At 38.2% G+C, this 22525-nt stretch overlaps 3 protein-coding genes across 4 annotated transcripts in view; 2 read left to right on the top strand and 1 right to left on the bottom strand.

Annotated features, from left to right (window-relative positions):
• The first annotated feature begins 1055 nt into the window (after window positions 1-1055).
• calm2a (calmodulin 2a (phosphorylase kinase, delta)) lies at window positions 1056-5402 on the top strand. The gene is made up of 6 exons (XM_052613636.1): window positions 1056-1189; window positions 2074-2104; window positions 3987-4130; window positions 4209-4315; window positions 4400-4535; window positions 4693-5402. Exons 1-6 carry the CDS (start codon window positions 1187-1189, stop codon window positions 4719-4721), a joined length of 450 nt encoding a protein of 149 aa, XP_052469596.1. The 5' UTR covers window positions 1056-1186; the 3' UTR covers window positions 4722-5402.
• On the top strand, window positions 4863-12528 carry stpg4 (sperm-tail PG-rich repeat containing 4). Its single transcript, XM_052613855.1, has 8 exons — window positions 4863-4922; window positions 6611-6685; window positions 6974-7024; window positions 7455-7709; window positions 8156-8220; window positions 9116-9161; window positions 11049-11153; window positions 11296-12528. Exons 1-8 carry the CDS (start codon window positions 4863-4865, stop codon window positions 11404-11406), a joined length of 768 nt encoding a protein of 255 aa, XP_052469815.1. The 3' UTR covers window positions 11407-12528.
• Window positions 12529-17144: 4616 nt separating this feature from the next.
• ttc7a (tetratricopeptide repeat domain 7A) overlaps window positions 17145-22525 on the bottom strand; it is a 30498-nt gene continuing 25117 nt past the window's right edge. For both annotated transcript variants that reach the window (XM_052613627.1, XM_052613628.1), the window contains one exon: window positions 17145-19070. In XM_052613627.1, coding sequence (XP_052469587.1) covers window positions 18852-19070 — 219 coding nt within the window. In that variant the 3' untranslated portion in view covers window positions 17145-18851. The remainder of the gene's footprint in view (window positions 19071-22525) is intronic.

The raw sequence follows: 22525 nt of genomic DNA, 5'->3' as shown, positions 1-22525 counted from the left end.
CTTTACTCTTCATAAAACATTTTAGGCAGACTTTCTGCAAAGCTTGCAGCGGGTTGGCCTCGCCGAATCAATCTGATAAAGAAATTAAGTGGATTGCACTCCATAACTAATGTTCAAATCCTTTTAACAGAGAGGGATCGATTTAACCATTTGTTTTATTTTATTTATTACATCAATGGCATAAAATTACAAGCAATGCTCAGTCTATACCTACTGTATGCCCGGCCTGTACATTTAGTAAATTTTTCTGCAAGTTGCATTGAGAACAACTCTTTCCCCACGATATTCAGATTAGTGTGGACCTATATGTTTTTTTTTATGGTTTCATTAATAATTATAAAACTTGGTATCCTGAATATGTGGTGTTTTAACCATGACTGATTCAACTTGATTGCTTTGGTGGTATCATCAAAGTCAAAAAGCTTCAATGCTTAAATGCTACACAATTTCTACAATTTGTTGCAGTCAAAAATGATTTTATTTTATTTTTTATTATAATTAATGGACAATATTGGGTTATCGATTTTCAAGAACGTTATCAAAGCACCATAACAATTTATGTTCAGTACTTCAACCCATAATAAATGTGATAGGCATTCGAAAATAATATTAGATATATAACATTTTAAATAGATTTTTGTTCCCTAATATTTTAAAAAGTTGGTTAAATTTGTCACTTTCTATGGCATTTCTGCCACAAGCTCTGGTTAATTTCTGACCCTGATGTGTAGTGTGAGACGTGAGTGAGTCTAGCCGAGAATGCAGCGAGTGACGCATTGCGGGTACGAATGGACCAATCAGAAGCCGCCTCTCCTGGCCATAACGTACAGTACTGCTACTGCCGCATTACACTTTAGCAGAATGTATGAGTCCGCCGGTTAGTTAGTTCTTCTCAAAACAGGTCTACCTCGCTGCATATGGCACTTTTTCGCGATTTGAACACGTCGCTATCGTAAAAAAAAAAAACCCACGCAACTTTGTACTGCACGCTAACATATCACAATAATGGCATTTTGACGCTGGTTTCTGATGGGGAAGGAAGTGTATTGGCGGATGGATAGAAACCAGGGGGAGGGGTTTATAAGCGACCATTAAAGGCGCGTCAAGCTCCGTATGATTGCATCCTGCTTGTTTGCCAGCTGCGGACTGTTGTTTTGTGTGGAGATACATCTGTTAAAACAGCGCGATGGTGAGTACAAACTGTTATATGTTACCGTCAATGCTTATTTTGTACAAAATGCTGTTATTATAGGCAGTATTTCTAAAATAATGCACGCTACAGTCAGCACACAGTTCCTTGATACTGAATGTTTGTATGCAAGTTAATTTTCTTTTAATGTACGGGAGTGATATGGCTTAATAGCAGGTATTATTCTGCCTTTAGTTTCATATAACGTTAACAGTTATGCGCAGACGTATATAAACGTCTATTCACTAAGTTAAATATTCAGTTCTTCTGTATCATGAAATAAGCAACAGCTTGGAAAAGCGTGATAACGAACAGTTTCACAGGCGCGTCTGCTGCAAATATGGCGCATTTCTCTCCCACGAGCTCATGTTTGAATATTTGCTTCTTATCTAACACGTAACGTTAATAGTTAAGTTATATGGAAAGTATTTGACCCCTGTGGTCTTGTAATTAAAAAATGTTTACATGAATAAAGCAGTATAAAGACATTTACGAGCAGCGGAGCAGGATTGCGCCACCTTCTGCAGTTAGTGTTAAATAGAGAGTTCACCCCAGAATTATAACCGTCTTTATTGACTCTCATGCTATTGCAAATCCATACGACTGATAGGCTTTCTAACCTGAAATACCAAGAGATGTTAGAGACTGACCGTCTCAGTCGACATTTACTTTAACATAGTATTTCTTTTTCTACAAAATGAAAGTGAATGGTGACTGAGACTCAGTCTAATTTGGGGTTGAATTATTCCTTCAATCAGGTCTTTTATGATGTCTATGTTTTGAACTATAATAGAAATGTTGCCAGCTGTACTAAAGTTTGATGGTGGATCAGTATAGGCTTATTATATAGTTATTAGATGATCTTCTCTCTTTCTCGTCTGCAGGCTGACCAGTTGACAGAAGAGCAGATTGCCGGTAAGACATCCCCGTCCTGTCCGGTGGCACATGGCCGTGCGGTGGATTCCCATGGTTTTCCTCTCTCCCCCCCCCACCCCCAACTCTCTGTGGATTTATCTTATTTTCTTTTATGGCGAGCCTTGAGACTCGGTTGGGACCCATTCCCCAAATGAATGTACCGCTTGTTGTGATGGGAAGCCTGTAACTCCAGTGTTTAAGACCAGTTGAACGAGATACTCCCAGGGCTAGGTGTAGTATTCGAGGAACACACCCTCTTCTCTGTTGGAGAGCGGTCGTAACTGCAGGCACTGAGGATCAAGGGTGTGTCCCCTGCTGGACTGAACGTCTCGATGGCTTTGACGTGAAGTTACGGTTTCACCAGCCGCTGGTTGAGTCCTTTACGACCTGATGTTGCAGGTTCTAGTATCGGGATGGACTTGTACCGGTCCTGTGGGTGGCACATGATGTTCTTACTGTCATTAGAACACATTTCCAGTGTGTTTTGGCTTAGTTAGGTGACTTTAATAGCCAAGTGTTTCTTTTTTGGTGCATTTGTGAATGTACTTTTCACTTTATATCCAATGTAAGCTAGAATTCTGCTTGTATATGACTGTAATCTAATTATTTAATTTTAGATGACTTTGGGATCCTGCATGTTTCATCTGAGCGCTTTGGTAGAAAATGGATGTGAAACCCTGTCACTTTCACCGGTGTTTTTTTTTACTTGTGTTTTAATCGTGGTTGTGCGACTTACAGTTGAAAGCCTCAGACAGAAGTCGGTGATGTCATTGCGGTCGGTCGCCACAGTGACAGTGAGGTCATGGTGGTTTGTCCATCGAGACCTAGTCACCGAGGTGTGTTTCCCTGGAGAGTGTGAGGTCACGGCAGTGTTTCCATACTGCTCTGAAGTCTAGATCCTGTATCCGCTCAATAAGGTAACAGCATTGGGTCTCCATACGGTTTAGTGTGTCTCCATAGGGACCGAGTGAGGTCATTGTGCTGGCTCTCCATAGAAACCGTGGCTCAGAGTTGATGGTTTGCATAGAAGCAGGGTAAGGTTTCGTTTGCGTGGGGACAATCTGCCGTAGCAACCAGTTGCATTTTACATAGACGTCACATTTCTCTTGTTGATGTCTGGGACTTTCATTTATTTTTTAAATTCTTTTCTAGTTTGGGTGCCGCACATGTTCTTCCTGTTTGTGCCTTGTCTAAAAACCGATGATTACAGACTGTTGTAGCAATGCAGGATGCATATGCAGAGTTTTTATTTGTTTTGCAATGTGGTGTTCATTATGAGTACAGGCAAGCTGCTGTCTAAAATATTCACAACTTGGTTAATTCTTGATTGTTGTGTCTCTGAACCTACATTTTAAAATCAATATGAAACTTGATTTTCCACAGATGTTACTTTCAAAATTAGAAATTTTTCCAAGTGCAACATGAAATGCAGTGAAGGAGAATATGTCATGTCATTTATTAGGAATTGGTCGGATTGTGAAAGTGGCCATTTATTTACTGGAATGAAGCTTGATGGCTTTATGATGTCAGCCAAAAGGCGAAACCTACACTTTTTTTTTTTTTTTTTTTTACATTTTCTTTTCTCTTTAGAATAACAGGTTCTGATGAATCATTCATTAAGACCAGGAACATTTTCTTAATCTAAACAAGGTCAATATGTTTCATGTTGACTTTAAATGCTCTATGGCATCGTGCTTCTTTTGCATCAATATCTGAAAGAGTTTGTTGTGGAAGTGAATGTGTAAAGAAGGGCATCCCTTCTTCGGAACTGGCCCCACTGGTTCCTCCGTGTGTCTTGTTTTCAGTGGTTGTTTGTCTTTGGGAGATTCTGTTAATAATAATAATGAAAGTTCCTGTTTCATTTATCTGTCACCCCTTGCAGAATTCAAAGAGGCTTTCTCACTCTTTGACAAGGACGGCGATGGCACCATCACGACCAAAGAGCTGGGGACGGTCATGCGCTCGCTCGGACAGAATCCAACAGAGGCGGAGCTGCAGGACATGATCAATGAAGTGGATGCTGATGGTGAGGACGATCGTATGCATCCTTAACACGAGTGTTGAATGTTAAAAGTTTGTCTGAATACGTCTGCTTTCTGCATAGGAAATGGGACGATAGACTTCCCAGAGTTCCTGACCATGATGGCGAGGAAGATGAAGGACACGGACAGCGAGGAGGAGATCAGAGAAGCGTTCCGTGTCTTTGATAAGGTAAAGCTCGTCCCGTTCCAGAATAAGACCCTAGTGCCACACAAAGTCACGTGCAGTCGCTGACCTGGATATCCTGTGCTTTAGGATGGGAACGGTTACATCAGTGCAGCTGAACTGCGTCACGTCATGACGAACCTCGGAGAGAAGTTGACCGATGAAGAGGTTGATGAGATGATCAGAGAAGCAGACATTGACGGAGACGGACAGGTTAACTACGAAGGTGAGTTTTAATGTGAAGTTGACTTTAACTTGTTGGTTATTACACCGTGTCCTCGATAAAAGTGAGACCGCACGGTCACAGCTTATCAGAACGTGGTTTGTTTAATTGGAATTATTGCCATCTTTCAGAAACTGACTAACATTTTCTGTCTTCACAGAATTTGTACAGATGATGACGGCGAAATGAAGGCCTTGTACAGATCCTTTCTCCTCTATAAATTTTTTTTGCCTTTTTTCTGTCTAATTTATCTGTAAAACGTTAAGTCCCCTTCCTCTTCCCAGTTGTCCAAAGGAACTGCATGTAAACTGCATAGGATCTTCAGTCCTCATGTCCCTTTCTTTTGCTGTCATCGTGTTTTTTGGAGTGGCGGTGCGGTTACACGATCAGGTGCTTGTTGCCGCGAAGAGGGGGTTGTGACATGCAAAAAAACCACGCGTCACGTCTGTCTGCCCCCCCTCATGCGTAGCAAGAGTGGAGACCTGCCGGCTGGTTGTCTCTTGGCAGCAGCGCTGGCATGGCATCAATGTAGAGGAGTAACTCTGCATGGACTATGGACAAAGTATATAATATATATATATATGAAATTTCTCAGCCTTGCACTACTGCAAAAAAAAAAAATGGAAAAGAAAATGACACTGGTCTACCTACAAGACACTGGTGTATCTACATAAACTCTTTTTGTATCTGCTGTTCTATACCAAGAACTTGTTTGAATCTTACAATGCTTTTTAATGTTTTATTCATACTAGTTTTCTTTTTCTTTCTGTACTTTTTCTTTTTTAAACCGCTTAATGGCATTTTCATGCCTCAGATAGTCCATTCCAAGTTGTATATTTGTTTTCCAATAAAATTTACTATTTACGCATATTGAAAAGTTTCTTTTGTTTGTGAAGCATCTTTTAGCCCTCTAATTAAAAACTCTTGTTTAAAAAAATTATGCATCCCAGAGCTGATTTTTAATTAACCGAGATGGTTACGATATTTATTGTAATGGTTGAAATGATTGGTTTTGTAAATCCCTATTCAATGAGTCTCTGAGTCAGCTGGACAAATGATTGTGTACTCACAGGATAGGGTTGGGGCAAGGCCTTCATTTAAAAAAAAAAACTCATTAAAGTACTCCTGAATGACAATTGTTGTAAAAGTCATTTTTCCATTGAGTTTAAATCTGTGCTATTCAAAAGTTTAGCTATGTTTGGAGAACCTAGTATTGCACAATATTAGCCGAGTTATTCGACGCCTATAAAGAAACATGCATGCATCAATCAACATTAGGCATAAAAACTTCTAGACTACCACTAAAGGAACTTTTTTGGGAAATCCAGAACAAAAGTATGAAGTATATATATATTTTTTTCATGAGCTCATTACAATAACATGAGTAAGCCGTGAAGCGTGGCTTGGTTATTCACAGTATGTCAGTGTTGAAGTGCACTGGTACGAGAGACGGCTCTGACAAACCGTGAACACTGCTCTTCAGCTGCGTGTTGGAAGCATGTGTTCCTGGTCGCCTAACAACAGAGCAGAACATTCTGCCTTAAACTCCCAGAGAGAGCTGCCTTCTCTGCTCCTATTCATGTGTGACAAACCCTTACAAACTCATGCGTCACACACCTCTCGCATATAACAATTAGAAAAACAATACAACTATTTTATATCGTTTCAGCAACCTAGATTTGATATCATCATTCAAAGAGATCCCATTCAAAGTTTAGGTGATTTATTGGAGCTGTTTAACTCTGCTATTTAATTAATGATTCTTTATCAGAAATTGAATCAGACACATGTATACAGTACATACCCTATATGAGTAACATAAGTGTAGATAACAGCTCAGATAATTTAGTTGTGAAAAAAAAAATAAGATGTCGAGTTTAGATTGAATTTTGAGAGTTTTGATTAGATGATCTGACGTACAAACTAATCAATTGTTATTAGTAGTATTTTTTTTTTACAATATGTAAATAATGAATAAGAGAGCAAAGAAATAGCAGGAACTTGTGTATCCAGTGATTAATATTTAAATAGCAGGAGTCTCTAAGCAACGCCTCTTGTCCTCGAGGTGTCTGTTACAGAAAACAAACTGGAACGACAGAAGTATGACCACAGGAAGAGAGAAAACATTACCCAAAGGAAAATGTATAGATGGGGTAAGTTTTCACATTTACCACGTAGGAAGAAGGACAATATTTCTGCAGGGATCTTCTTCAGTCCTGCAGAGTTTCAGGGGTTTAGCTCCAACGCTGATCAAACATTTTTTATATTTTCATCTATTAATCAATACTTTTATTCGACAAGGTTGCATTAAATTGATCAAAAGTGACAGTTAAGACCTTTATAATTCAACAAAAGATTTTTATTCTTTAAAACCTAAAACAATCAAAGTCTTCTGAACACATTTTATTTTTTTTATCATTATTATTCTTTTTTTCCTGAAGCAGAAAGAAAGGTACACTGACAGAAGTGGCTGGTGGAGAAACACTATTAAGGTAGGTGATATTTCACAAAAAGATTTACAGCAAAGAGTTAAAAGCAACAAGAACATTTATGGCAAACACAACATAAAGTGTATTTTGGTGTACAAGTGACCTCTGTCTCACAAATGAGTCCTGTTTCCCATCGCAAATGAAAGCAGCATGTATTTATTTAAGTTCTCATGTTAATATATTAACTGTCTGCATAAGCAGCACTGCATAACCACAGCTGCAAGTAGAGCCGATTGTTTTGTACCGAAAAAAAATGCATTATAAGCCTACTAATAAACACAATGATGTTTTCAGTCAAGCAGTTCTTTACACTTAGGACTCTATTCCATGTAAATAATAGCCATTTGGATGTCAATGTGGATGTCAGTGTAACTTTAGGAATCATGTGAGGTGTGAATCCAGCATAAAAGAGGTCTCCTCATTCTACCAACAGGACTATCCCATTCCTGGCAGTTACCACATTCGGGACTTCATAGAGGAGACAGAACTTAACCCTGTGCCTAGGACGTATGGCTTCAAAGGCCCCAAGCGAAACACCCTGATGTCGATTGTACATCGAGGGGACGTGCTATTGCCCGGGGCATATAACTTCACCGACTCAACCAGTGAGGTTCTGCAGCGCCAGGCAACGTACTCTTTCAAAAGCTGCCCCAGACCTGACATCCACACTTTGGGCCTCAGGGATAAGGTCAGTCAGTCACCCAAATCAGGGATGCCCCGGTCTGTACCCTGAGCCTCCCCTGACGATGCAGTCCGTTGACGGGTCCATCTGTCCGCGGTAGATTTAGCATTTCATTTATAGGCCAGTTGTTCACACAAAATGTATTGCAGGGATCCGAATGAACACAGTGCAGTGGAGAGAAATCAAAAGGGAAAAAGATTGCACTGGGTCTTAAGATGCATGTCACAGAAGAATTGCAGTGAGCTGAACGCAATGAACTCAGAATGCTTTTTTTGCCATTAAAAAACAGTTTGAATGTGGGGAGGTGGTCAAAGAGACAGTCTAGCACATGCTGACATAGGAAAACAGAGGCAAAATATTTATCTGATAATCAGTGGCTGGAGATCTTGCTGAGTATGTGAATGGGTGTCAAAACAATTGGCTGATGTAGTGTTTGTGTGTGTTTAACGCAGGATATTAACCTCTCACCCGGTCAGTATGATGTTACGGAGAAGCCTGTCCCCAAATCACCTTGCAAGTGAGTAGAGCTCACACTCAGCATGCTTTCACACACTCCTAGTCAGAGAACATCACACACTGGAGCGCTGCGATCTTCTTAATCTCAGGCAGACCTCAACAGTACGGATGGGCCACTGGCTTGGCATTTGTCACTCAAATACAGGTTTTATGGAGACTTAACATTTGGCTTTCTGTGATATACTTACCTGAACACTATATATATATATATATATATATATATATATGAAAAAGTATAGTTCAATAATTATTTTATCTGTTGTGGACAACTAATGAATTGAACATCGAAGTATCTAGCCAAGAAATCCCAAGTTTACTCAATTTAATTGTACTTAAAGGTCTAAAGTAAAAAAAAAAGTTGAACACTTTTTCTTAGATTTGGAAATTTGCTGACGAAATGAAGAAGTAGTGGAGACTTCCCCACTAAATAAGAAGAAATGAGAGGAATATTATTATGTAATAATGACCCGTGAAAAATGTTAGCTCAAAATGCAACTGAAAGGAGTAAAGTATGACTACTTCTTAAAAAAACCCAATTGAGTAAATGTCGAAGTATTCCATTTCAGCAGTGCACAAGTTCCACAAAATAGTATGAAATACAGTTACCCGAGTATGTCAGACCCTTCTGAATTATAGAAGGTCATAAAGAAGGCAGGACAGTGCTAAAAGTGCTTTCAATTTTCATGTCAACTATCCACTTTACCATGCACAAATTAGAATAAATATAAATAAACTAATTAATAGAATGCATTATTTTTGTGTTTGAGCCAATCAAATATTAGCAGAGCTAAAACAACCTGACCTATTGTCGAGGCCTGTAGTATTTCACCTGTGTCTGTTGACTCTTTCTACTCCATTTTATTGTGTTCTCTTATGACACCGGTCTCTTATTGCAGGCATGTGATGTTCCGATCAGCCGTACAGAGGGTCAGCTTTCTCCCGGTAAGCGTCCGGTTTCATCATAAAGATCTCAACTTAACCTATTATGTGTATATTAAATGCTTTGCCTGTTTTAGTGCAGCATGTTTTCAAAAGCATCTAGATTCCTGCGACCGAGTGAGTTTCACTGCTGTGCGTCAGTGTTGCGCCTCAGTGGTGTGTTGGCTGGTTATTCGAGCTGTGCTGGCAGCTGTCTAGTGTTGACTGAACAGTGAGGATGCTAAATCATCCTCTGGGTCTCATTAGAGCCAACATTAGGGCTTTGTGTGGCTTTAAGAGGGTGTCATTTCATGTAGGACAAGTGTTTTGCCAAAGGTTAAGTAGCTAAGAAGCCTCAAGCTTATTCTTAAGATGACAGATCAGCAGCAAACAGCCAAATTTCTCTTATACTTACTGGTGGAATACAAACGAGACAGATATTAAACAGATAATAAAACACTAGATTTCATACACTTGGTTTTTACTAGGCATCATACATCATGCTGTTCATGTAATATCACAATAATACAATCGAAGATGATCTTTCTTTATTCAACAGTTAAAAAAGGGTTATTATTGAGTGACTTGCATTTTAGACACAAATTAATTCCTTGGTCTTTTTTGTTCTTCCAATAAAAATAGTTCCAAGCGAAGCCAGAGCATAATTAACCATTGTGTCCATGAATGAATCAATACTACTGCATGCATTGGTGAATGATTCAATGACTCACTCATATTTCTTTCGATCACGGATGAGTTTGGCTGTTTAAACAGTTAATTAATTAAATGACTTTTTCATAGATACAATCACCAATGAATTGGTTGGGTGAAAGATTAAACGACTCATATAAAAAAAAGTCACTTGCCGCCACCTACTGGTGCAGCGATGTAACAGAAAGAGTCAATGAAAATTCCAAACCAGTAATGCACAGAATGAAAGTCTGTCTGCAAAATACAAAAACAGACAGACGGAGTGATACAAACTGAAATGTCCCAATGCTGTTGAACTGTAATATCAGGCTCAGAACCCTCTGATAGTATTTCTTAGGAGATATAAAAATAGACACAAGTGAGACAGTTGTTGGCTCATCGCCTATTAAGATGCATTCAAGTTTAGATCTTTTCCTTTAAAACTCAAGAGGGGACATTTGAGATTACCAGGGTATTTCTATCAGGGGAAAGGTATAAGAATTGTATTTATTTTCTCTCTCCTCCATTTAACCTCATTGATATCTAAGAGAAGCACTGAGATGTTGCAAAGACCTTATTTGTAATTTTTCGTTTCTGGGTCATTTTGACTTTCACAGATCAAACTTTCAAAAGGCATTTGAAAATATAATAAAACATCCCATATCATATTTTTCCTTTATTGAGTTGTGAGTAGCTGGTGTTGGAGGGTGTTGAATCTGACTCTTCTGGACAGGACTCAGACCCTTAATGAAATTATAGCCCACTGCCTCTACAGACATGTGCAGTATGGCACTGCTATCAGCTCTTATCCAGGGGAATGTCCAGCTGGCTGGCCGTCCCACTGAGGAAGGGCGCAATGGCATGACGCCTCTAAAACCATCGGAAGTTGATCTCATGGGCGAGCAGGCAGAGGGAAGCAAGCTCCCCTGCGGCCAGCATTAACACCTCCGGCATGGATCAGCCTGTTACACACACACACACCATAGCTCAGGCCAGCTGGATCAAGGCCGCTGTTGGAATCAGATGGCATGATAGCAGAGCGCTTTTGTAGCACAGGCGTCTTCTCAACTATGTTTTTGAAAGCATTTAAAAAGCATATCAGGGTTTATTCATTTAAGCCCAACTTGATCATACATTTTTGGGTGAAATACTCCATATACTGGTAATTAAATAAAATTGTAATTACTCCTTTTTTGAATTTACTTCCACTGATGGATTTAGAAAGAGGGACCAGCACCTGGACATTACAACCCAAGGCAAAGCGCAGGCGTTGCAGTCACATCCTGCTTCAGGTCTACTGTACCACGGCTGTACAGTGTGCACTCGGTGAGCTCCGTTTCTATGCCTGTTTTACTTTAGCAAAGCCAGTGTATTGATCATCATAAATGGAAAGGGCGTACTGTACATGTTTTTGAGTGAAATAAAGCTAAAAATCTCAAAACCTTGCCATTTTGCCTTTTTCTGACAGGGAACTCCAGGACCAGGTGTGTATGAGCCCACGTGGCACAGAGGTCAGCGGCTTAGCACTGATGTCAAAGTGGACTGGGCCCATGACCTCCTTTTTCGCAACATACCATGAACTTTTTTTTGTCTTTGACCTTCCCATATATATTCATTTAATTCAAATTTCCCATTCTTTGTAAGTTAAGTGTTCCCAGGTTTAGTGTTGAAATAATGTTAGCTGTTGTTTTAACATCGAAAATGTTCTGAATTTTTTTTTTTTTAGTTACATAAACAAGATATTTGAACATTGAGACATTGCATATTATCATCGATTCAATCTGAAAAATCAAAACAAAGATGAACACTGATTCAACATTGATCCATGACGTTGCTTCACGCTTGAATAATTGTTGAAATGCTTGCTGGGTTGTCTCGCAAAAGGGTACAAATCAACCAAAACCAAAACTTTTTATTTTAAAAAAAATCTACTTTTCAAATTTAAGATTGAAATTCACTACTGGTTCACATTCAATACATTTACATAGCACTTTATTTTCTCAAGGGAAGGTCTCAATTAATATGTCTGCTATATGAACTGACCCGCCGTATGATCCACAAAGCTTTGTGATGACTCTCACACTCACATAACTCATTCAGCCAAAACAAAGAGGTCAGTGTCACACAACAAAACAGCTGTTTACAACGCTATCACACCAATAGCTAGATTAACTCCATCAGTAAAATGCATGCATCTCGTGCCTACGGCTGAACCACTGCCGTGCTGAAATAGAGCGTTATCACACGGCTACTCGTGTGATTTTACTCATTTATATTGTTTTTTTAAAGTCGATAAGCAAGAAGAGACACCAAAACCATTGGTGTCAATTCAACAACTGCACAAAGTCAGTATAAAATTAGTATACCCGCGCCAAGGATAATAAAGTGTTATTGTGCTAAAATGGTGAACATTTCCATTCTTCCTAAAATAGACTGTGAACGAGACTAGTGTGCAGTCAGGGGACGCTGTAGGGATTCATGCAATCGCACAAGTGCTTTCTAAGGGTCATGTTCAGAGTCAATATCAGACGAGACAAAAGTGGTTGGAGGCCTTGTATCATTTTACATTGCAATGGACAGGTGCTGGTACTACATCACAGGTCTATTATATGACTCATAATACTTTAAAGAGGATGTTCTGGGTTCAGGTTTGTGAAATATGAACAGTGCAAATTATGAAAAAGCCCTCTTTTTTCCCTCCTGAGAACAACAACTGATTGAGCACACCAAATGTGAGGGTGACGACCTTGAAAAGTCATGTAGTTGTTGAAACTGATTCAGTAACAGTCAGTATATATATATATATATATTGGCCAACAATAATCAGAATAAAAATTATTTATTTTTATAATTTTTCATAAAATTATCTTATTTCAGTATATAATTGAGACACTATTATGGTTTTTATTAATTTTTTGAATTACCTTTTTATTTATTCACAATTATAATATAATTTTAGGCAAAGTTTCAGTAATGGTGTTGTGTGACTGTCATTTGTATTTGTGTAATTTTCCAGCCTTTGTACCTTCATCATCATCATCATCATCAAGAAAACAAAACAAACAATAAAAATAGGCTGAATCAGTGAGCAGCCAGCTGTCAGGGCTGTAACTCAGTCTGGAGACCTGACCTTCCATGACTCCAGGGTCCCGTCCCAGTCTGAGCAGGAGCAGCAGGTCTGGCCTGCCACCTGTGAGTAACCAGAGAGCCGTCCGGGGCCCGGGACAGTGTCACACACACAGCAGAGTGATATCTGAGAGAGAAGCTTTTCTCAGGATGGTGATCTCTTTGTTTCATTAGCACATAATCAGTCCAGATGAAAAAGCAAATGAGCAGGATCTTGACAGATATGCTGTTTAGTGATGACCTGCATGTGCTGATGCAATTAAAAGCATTAACATGTAATAGAGTGCAACGGTGAACATTAAAATATTTTTTTTCTTCAGCAAACTTGTCTTATTTCCCAGTAATTGTACATACAGTAATAGAACAATGGTCATAGACATTCTTAAACACAACATTCAGGAGGATATGTTGAGCAGCACAATAATATACTAACAATTTTAAGAATAACTCATAATAATTTCATTTATTTAAAGTCAAAATTCTGCCTTACCATAAACAGAACGAAAAAATAGACCTTCATAAATAATAGAAATCAATGAATTATTCAACAATGTCTATGTATATACACTATATATGTACTAAAACCTCTCAATTAAGTATTTTTTATGTCTCCGAATATCTGACACACCCACTTCTGGCCCTGTAGTCTCCACTAATGAGTTGAATCAGGTGTGATAGATGAGGGAGACATACAAACTGTGCAAAAAGGACACATTAGATAACCACTGTACTGGGACACACCTCCTAATAACTGAATCGAGATGAATTTTAATCAGACTCATAACCAGAAGTATATAAGATCAAGCAGCTAGCGATGCAGGAACAGCATGCAGTATGCAGATTGAGTGCTGTAAAGTATGCCACCACTAGACCCTGGAGCAGTGGAAACCTGTTCTATGGAGTGACAAACCATGCTTCTGTTTGGCAGATGGGTGAGTCGGGCTTTGGTGGATGCCATTTGTAAAGGATGGTGAAGGAGGGATGATGGGATGGGGCACTTTTTCAGGGGTTGGGATAGGCCCCTTACTTCCATTGAAGGAAAAACAATGCATTTATGCATTTATATTTACGCATACGCTTTAATGTAACTTACAGTGCATTCAGGATATATATTTTTTACCAGTATCCTATGTGTGTTCCCTGGCAATTGAACCCTCAACATTTTGTGCTGCTAAAGTAATGTATAACACTGAGCCACAGGAAAAACTTTGACTTTAGCATACTATGTTTTCAACTTTGTGGCTCAACTTTCAGTTTGTGAAGGCCCCATTCAACTTCAGCATAACGGTGGCCCACAAAGCAAGGTCCATTTAAAGACATAGTTGGATAAGTTTGGTGTCTAAGAACTTGTCTTGAACTTGAATTTAAACAAATTGTAAGGCACATTGATAGTCCACCCAAAAGTGGAAATGCTGTCTTCTTTTCTCGCCCTCATGTCAAACATGTACAACATTCTTCTGTGGCGCCCAAAAGTAAACATTTGAAACTGGTGGTTACCAACCTTCTTCCAAATTCTTCTTCTTTTATGCTCCATTGAATAAGGAATTCATACAGGTTTTGAACAACATGAGGGTGATCAAACATTTTTGGGTAAACCATCCCTTAAACAATTTCAGAGCTCATGGTAGTTCTGTCTTGAAAGGTTTGTACATAATCTATTTCTCCATGGAGAACACGATCGGGAGTTTTACTTCCAGGACCCTGTTGTTGTGCTCCATTAAAATATAAACTAAGAAAATCCCAAAGAACAAGCTTCCACTTCAAAGGCCTCCATCTAATCATTCCCTTTTCTTTCAAAATGTATGCACCGTAATGAACCCAGCTCTCCTGTGTGAGCCATGCAGGAACACTGCTATGTGATAAGAAGTAGGATCGCTCGGCTGGCTTGGTCAGGATAATTATACAGGCTGATGCTATAGGAGACAAATAACATGACTTTATCAGATACAACCTCTCCAAATAATCCCATGTACCACTACTGCCACCCCTACTGCAGGTCACAAGCTCTAACAGAAAGAGAATAAACACATTGATGAATACTTAATAACAAATGTGTAAAACATTTAACAAGACCTTTAAAACTTAATGCTGATACACTGTGTTTGACTATGTTTGACATTCTGCTTTTCTGCTTCTTAATGATGGACTTGCTGCTCAGGTATAATATCACCCAACTCTTCTATAGCCTACATGAGATCCTCAGTGGTAGATCATAATGTTTCACTGCCCTGGGCTGATATTCCATAGCAGTTTGTTTTTGTCAATTTACCCACTGGCTCAACTTACCCCACTCTCCCCTACTTCTGTTGAAGATGAGGCAGAAGCAGGCTCAGAGAGTGAGGGAGAGAACACTCGAATCAAAACATCTGCAATAAAGTCTAGAACCAGTGCAACTTTTTTGGTTCGGACCACTTCCCCTCAAAATGTCTGTGCACAGCCCTGTTCCGTAGTCATTACTGTCCACATCAGTCCCCTCAGCTGGTGAATGGGTTAGTTTTAGGCAATCAGGGGGTAATAATTTGGCAGGGGTTTGAACCGGGATTCAGGTGAAGCTGAGGCTGTCCTGGAAGGGAGGAGTCGTCTAAAAAAAGACACCTTTGGCCTCTATTTATTCCGCCTTTTTGTGGAATTATTCTCCTCATCTACAACTGGCAATGTCAGATTCTCCTGTCTCCATCCCATCTTCCCAAGTACGTTTGTGGAAACCTCCTCTTAGGGAAATTGGCCTAAAGAGTATACCTTTATTAGCCTGCTGATAATTTCAGGCCGTGGTTGGGGACTGCGATGTTTAGAGACATTTTTTCTTTCTTTTTCTGCCAGGTAGATTGTTTATTTTAATCATCTATTCTTAAGCTCTCTAGAACTGTGATTGCTGGTGATTTAAACATTCATATTGATCATTTATTTATTTTATTGTATTTTAGATTAATTTGTAACTTAAGTCATTTAATCTTACAAAACATGTTACTGGTCCTACTCGTATAAAAGGGCATATTTGTTTTTAGTTTTGGTTAAATATTGTTTCTTTTTTGTCTTTAGATCTTTTTATTTCAGGTCATAATTGCATTATATTTGACTTTTTTTATTATTATTTAGATTCATCATCATGCAACAAGGTAATTAATTCTCACATCCAAAGTAACCTTTCTGAAGAAAAATGTTGTGCTGCTTTTGAAAATTCCTCCATTATTATGTCAAACAGTAGTGTTGATGTTCAAGATAACTTTTTAATGAGTACTGCTTTTCAATCTTGGATGAAGTTGCTCCAGTGACATCCAGAGCAGCCCCTCTGTTTAACTCCACCCCTCGCTCTTTTTAAACACACCTGCCATAAAACTGAGCATTTGGGGAAATCTGCTTGAGTATAAGCATTTAAGATCTTCTAGTGGAGTTTAATAACATGGTTAAGGATGCCAGAATTAAGTACTTTTCTAATCTCATATCTATAGTAGTAGCAAACACAATACCAAAATTGACACCAGCCATAACATCATTTCTCCTCCATCACCTACGAACCAAATCTGGTCAGTTGATGAGTGCAACAGTTTACTCTCCTTCTTTGTGGATAAGATAAATCATATACAAGACAATATTATTTATTTTCCTTCTCTTCAAATACCCTGTACTTCCAGTTTTATTTGTTATTCCTGCTGTTAAAACACGATTGTTATGCAGAAGCAGTGCTGTAACAAATAAAGCTCTATAAAATAGTATTGCTTTGAATCACATCCACATATCAAAACAAAGAGGCCAGAAAAACCGGTTTCAAACAATAGAAATGGGAGGATGACAGAAATACCATTTAAAGAACACTTGTTCAACTGTGCCAGAAGAGCATGCATACTGTAGATGTGTGAAAGTACACAAGAAACCCACTTATAACAATTACATAACTCTATGCGTTCGTTCAGTGCTCTCCCTAATTAACATCTTGATCTCGTCATCAAACAGAATCAGCTAAAATAGCACTGCACTGTTTTCCATGAGGCTTTAGACCCACGTGTTGAAGATCCAACAGCCTCCCCAGAAACTCATACAAGGCCCGACTGCTAGGCAACCACAGCCGCCCAGAGAAAAAACACAAAGGCTTTCACCAGCAGAACTGGAAACATTACATAAGATCTTAAGTGTTGGAGCCAATGGACCGAAACTGATATGGAATGAATAAAAGAGAAAACAGTGACACTTGGATTGCAAAATCACTCTTTATCAGAAAAACAATTTTTAAACAACAAATAGTACAGACGACTATTAGGTTTATAAATACTAAAGAATTTAACGTAAGCTAAAGAGTCTAGAACTCAACAGATTTTCCCTGAGAAACAAGGCTATGAACATCTTGCAGCATATTTGCAAAAAAACAATTGTGTTCAGTCATTCTGTGCTGTGTTTATGTAGCTATGTGTTTTGGTCACAAGGGCGGCGCTATTTTAGTCCCGTGTATACAGTATTATTATATAATAATAGACATTTTACACTACACATAACCCTGTGCTAATGTATTTTTTCTTTACGCTAAAGTTGCTGTAAAAGATGTTAGCTGTTTGTTTAACTTCCGCCAGACTAAGGGCCAGATTTACTAAACAAGGCAAATTAGTGCAAGAACGCAATTCCAAAAAAGTGCAGACGGGTGTGTAAAGTTCTGTAGATAATCTAATGACAATGCACAAATTAAAGAACACAGACGTGACAACTCATTTCCTTAATGACCAACGCAATCTACCAAGAGCAACACAAATTAGCGTAAGATTGCAAACAAGCAGATCTTTCCAAACCTTCTAGCACGCTCTCTGTTGTCTGGAGTGCCTTCTCCTGGCAGCAACAATCACAGCCATGTCAAGAGCAAAATGGGTTAAAATATGCTTTTTTTTTTACAAATACCAGTAAATTGAATAATGCATCACTTAATAAAATCATTTTGCGTGATTCATTTAAATCATCCCCTCCCATAAATTTAAAAGTCCTACAAATGCACATGCAATAAGGTCAGCCACAAAAACAACTCTGTCCACACCAATTCATCGCTAATTCTTCACTGTGCACCTTTAGTAAGTCCTGACCATACTTTTTTAACACTGAGAGAGGGTTTACGCTGGTGCAAGCTGTTAGTAAGTCTGGCCCTAAAGGTGCGATCAGATTTACCACTGTTCAAACAGTGTAAATCAGTCATTATAGCACAAATTTTGCAGGTGAAATCCAGTTATTTCCACATGAATCTGCGCAACCTGCAAGTCGGAAAATTATTCAAATTGGTCATGCGAATTCACCATGATGAACAACAAAAAAATTGCATGATTTGAAAGACATATCTGTGTAATCAATACTTTATATTAATCTATTGACAATGGACTTTTCTTTTGTCTAAAAAATATAACCGTATTTTTCGGACTATAAGTCGCACCTGAGTATAAGTTGCATCAGTCCAAAAATACGTCATTATGAGGAAAAAAACATATATAGGTCGCACTGGACTATAAGTCGCATTTATTTAAACCCAAGAACCAAGAGAAAACATTACCGTCTACAGCCGCGAGAGGGCGCTCTATGTCTTCAGTGTAGACTACAGGAGCACGGAGCAGCATAGAGCGCCCTCTCACGGCTGGAGACGGTGATGTTTTCTCTTAGTTCATTTCTCTCGGTACTTGTCAAATTAATTTTGATAAATTCGTCGCACCTGACTATAAGTCGCAGGATCAGCTAAACTATGAAAAAAAGTGCGACTTATAGTCCGGAAAATATGGTACTGATATTTGCTAATGTGACCACAGCTTTAGAACATTGCCTTTCAATACAATAAAAAGCCTAAATGTGCAATGCTATTGTTTTACAGTATGTGTCATTAAAGTGATTGAAGAACAGCATTGGCTCCAGTGAGTCATACACACATGTATGAGCGTGTCAGAGTTCTCGGGGGATGATGGTGAAGGGCCGTATAGGGCAGCTGGACTCTAGCTCCAGTGCGGTCAGGAAGCAGTCCGGAGCCTGTGCACTGCCTCTGCTCTGCAGTGCCTCCCCTAGACCGCTCCAGGCCTCGTGTGCTGTGTTCTCCACCTGTATCGCATCCCTCAGCATCTTCTCCCCAAGACCCACACGGCCTGTGCGCACCAACAACTTCCCCTGTGGACAGGAAGAGAGGGAGAGTATTGGTTCATCTATAAAAAACAAGAACTATTAAGCCATTTGGAGACCAAATATGGCCAAAGGTTGAAAAATGATGAGAATTACCAGCTTCCTGAAACTGAAATCTCAATGTAATTTATACTGTGAATTAACAGTATGACATGAAAAGTGTGTTTTGAACTGCAGTGTATGTTAGTGTGTATGCATAGAGTTAAATTCTGTTACTTTCCCTAATCCTGCCAACAACGGCATAAATTACAAATTGCAATTACATTTCATCATACCCTCTTTCAGCACTCACACACACACATCAATGCAGAGGTGTATTTCTGGGCACATGACTGCTGATAATGCAGGCACTTTAAAAAGCACATCAGGGAGGACAATGACTCCGCTGAGGAGAAAGAAAAGCGAGGAGGGAAAAGCGAGGCAGGAAATGAGCCTCTCACAGACACAAGTGAGAGAAGCAGCGACAGGAAGGGCATGATTTGAAATAACGATCAGAACACAGCTGCAGGAATACAATGACTGACAGGCCTGTGGACCAATCACAGCTCAGTAAGAGGCTGTACTGGTGACTGGTGTTCATGAGACTTATACCTGAAGGACTGAACAGCAAAGCACAAGCAGTACGTTTTCAAATGTAAATAGACTTGAGGCTAGCACATTTGGATATAAAATAGCTCATTTTCATATAGTGATGTAGTAGAGATGCCTCTTGAAGAACTGACGTAGGGTCACAGCCCTGCATCTGAACTCTACAAATCCAACAGGATATTGATCCCATCCAGCTGGGACCAGCTCCGATTACAAGTGTCACTTACTAGACAGACAATACACACACAGAGCACACACACTAATTCATGTGTATTCAAGCAGACGCAAACATAGACTCACCATTGATTCATGTCCAACTAGATTATCAGAAAAACACATGACAAAAATAATGACATCATTTTCTTTTTAGAGCTGCAGTACAGCAGGATTTGAAATGTCTCCAGAGTTAAGTTCCCATAATTGAAACTGCTATTTTATTAAATTGTATAAAGCGCTGTAAAAATAAAAGTATCCTGACTTGACATGAGCAGCTCACAATCCAGTGTTTTCTGCCAAAATAAGATAATAATGTATAAAATAATAAGTTTGAAAATGAACAAATTTTAAGTACTGTAAAATAAATAAAAAATATTGTCGTTTTTTTATTATTTTACAATTAAATAATATTTCTACTGTAATACTTTAATATTATAATATTACTACAGCATAATATTTATTATATTATTTGTTGTACATCTGTATTTAATAATAATAATAAAATAATAAATGTATTATTGATATATAATCACAATCATTTTGGTTAAATTGTGCAGCCCTGCAAAAAAGCACAACAAACCTGGAGCTCTTTAAAAAAATGCATTTAAAAAGTTTATCATAAAAAAATAAACAATTTTCATGTTTAATGAAGTAATGCAGTTTGGCCATAAAGAGAAATATAAGGTAAATACCAGATTGTTTTTATTTTATTTTTTATTTATTTATTTTTTTTACAGTGGAACAATGCTTTTACAAAAGTACTATTTCTTAATTTAATATTTTTATTAAAAAAAAACACACTGATAAGAATAAGAATAATAGAATAAAAAAGCATTTTATATAGCTAATTTCTTTTTTAAAATCTGCAAAATTGCGATTAAATTTCTCCCTCTGATCTTGGGAATGAACTATGCTTACCAGATGGTTCCCAAAATAGAAAAATACAATAAAAAGCATTCTAGCATGCCAAATGCAACATGTTACAACAAAAGCAAAAACCTCAGCCTGTGAAAGCGTGAAGTGCACTCATGCCACGTCTCATATGAAATGGCCTTAACACTGGTTCTGTGTCTCATTATCAGCTCCCTTCCACCGTATGATACAACTGCCTGGTTGCTTAGCATCCCATAAAGGCCTGAGAAGGAGTGAAGTGTTATAAATAATGTATTTGCATTATCTAATCAGCTGACAGGCCAATGCAAGAGAGCCAGAAATAAGAGCGATAGAAAGAGGGAAGGGAGAAAGCCACAGCAAAACAGAGAGGTCCCAGAAAGAGAATAATATGAGATGCAGAGTCACAGCTCGGTGTGTTTAAACCCACCTCAGCTGACATCCCTAAATTAAAAATCCTCAAGCAGATGCCTTGAGCAATGACTCAGACACACACGTCCATGTGGATCCCACAGCAGCAGATTCATATATGCTGTCAGCGTGAGGTTTTATGATGTGACCGATTGAGTTGTATTAAAATTGGCATGAATCAAGCAGAGGTCCTATCCTCCCATCCTCATTTAAAGGAGTAGTTCCTCAAAACTGACGTTGTTGTTTTAAGGCCCATGGGACATAAAGGAGCCGCTTATGAAGCCTCTCACACATTTTGGATATATTCTTCTGTGTTTAATGAAATAAAGAAAAATACCTGAGCCCAAAATAAAAAAGAACTGAAGAAACTAATTCTATTTTTAGTACCACAGTATAACTTCTTTCTTTTTTTTTTCTTCTTTTTTTTTTATAGCATTGTGACATTATAATTTTAAGGATGCCCCCTCTTTAGCACAATTACAAAGCATTATTATAACTATTAAAATAAAATAAAATAAAATTGATAATATTGTTTAAGTATTTTACATCATTGTAGTATTGATTGTACTTTGGACTGACTAAAATGATAAAGGACAGCTTTATTTATGAATTATAGAAAATAAAAAAATACTGTAATGAGATCTTTATTTAAAATAAATGGGGAAAAAAGTAAAACATCTAGACTCTAGATGCATTTCATTAATTAACATTTGGAACATAATTTATTTTATTTTTTTTCTATTTTAAAGTCTGCATGAAATGGCATTTCCTGAATGCATGCTATTTTTTTTATTATAAATTATTCATAGTCATCTTTCTTTTTTAATTAGATCTGCTTCCATCCAATCAACAACCGATGGATTTAACCAAGTCCTGCCCTACATGTTTTTCTTTTTTAATAGTCTTTCAATAATAATAATAATAATAATAACAATATACAGCACAATAAGAAAAAAAGTTATGTCTCTACTCTACAACATTATGGAGAACTTGTGTGACTTGGAAATGTTTCCATGAGATTGAACCGGTTTTGGAAAAATGTGTTTATGTGAAACAAATGAAACGAGGAAGGACAGAAGTAATGAGAGCGCTGCTGCTCTAGTCACAGGTGTCACCAAGAACACAGAAATGTGTAACCTCTCCTGGATCCAGCTGATGAAAACCTCAAAACTCCTAATCATAGCTGCTTAATCCTGAGAAATCAGTGCTTCACAGTGGTGTGTGTGTGTGTGTGTGTGTGTGTGTGTGTGTGTGTGTGTACTATGCAGGGCATCACCAGCTAGCTCAGAATTAGTTCTCTTCAGCTCAGGGAATAGATATTGTACGTCTCTTGTCCA

Source organism: Carassius gibelio, chromosome A13 (assembly GCF_023724105.1).
Source record: "Carassius gibelio isolate Cgi1373 ecotype wild population from Czech Republic chromosome A13, carGib1.2-hapl.c, whole genome shotgun sequence".
In the NCBI taxonomy this organism is placed as follows: domain Eukaryota; kingdom Metazoa; phylum Chordata; class Actinopteri; order Cypriniformes; family Cyprinidae; genus Carassius; species Carassius gibelio.
Note: the sequence above shows the minus strand (reverse complement) of the source record. Positions and strands in the feature narration are given on the sequence as shown.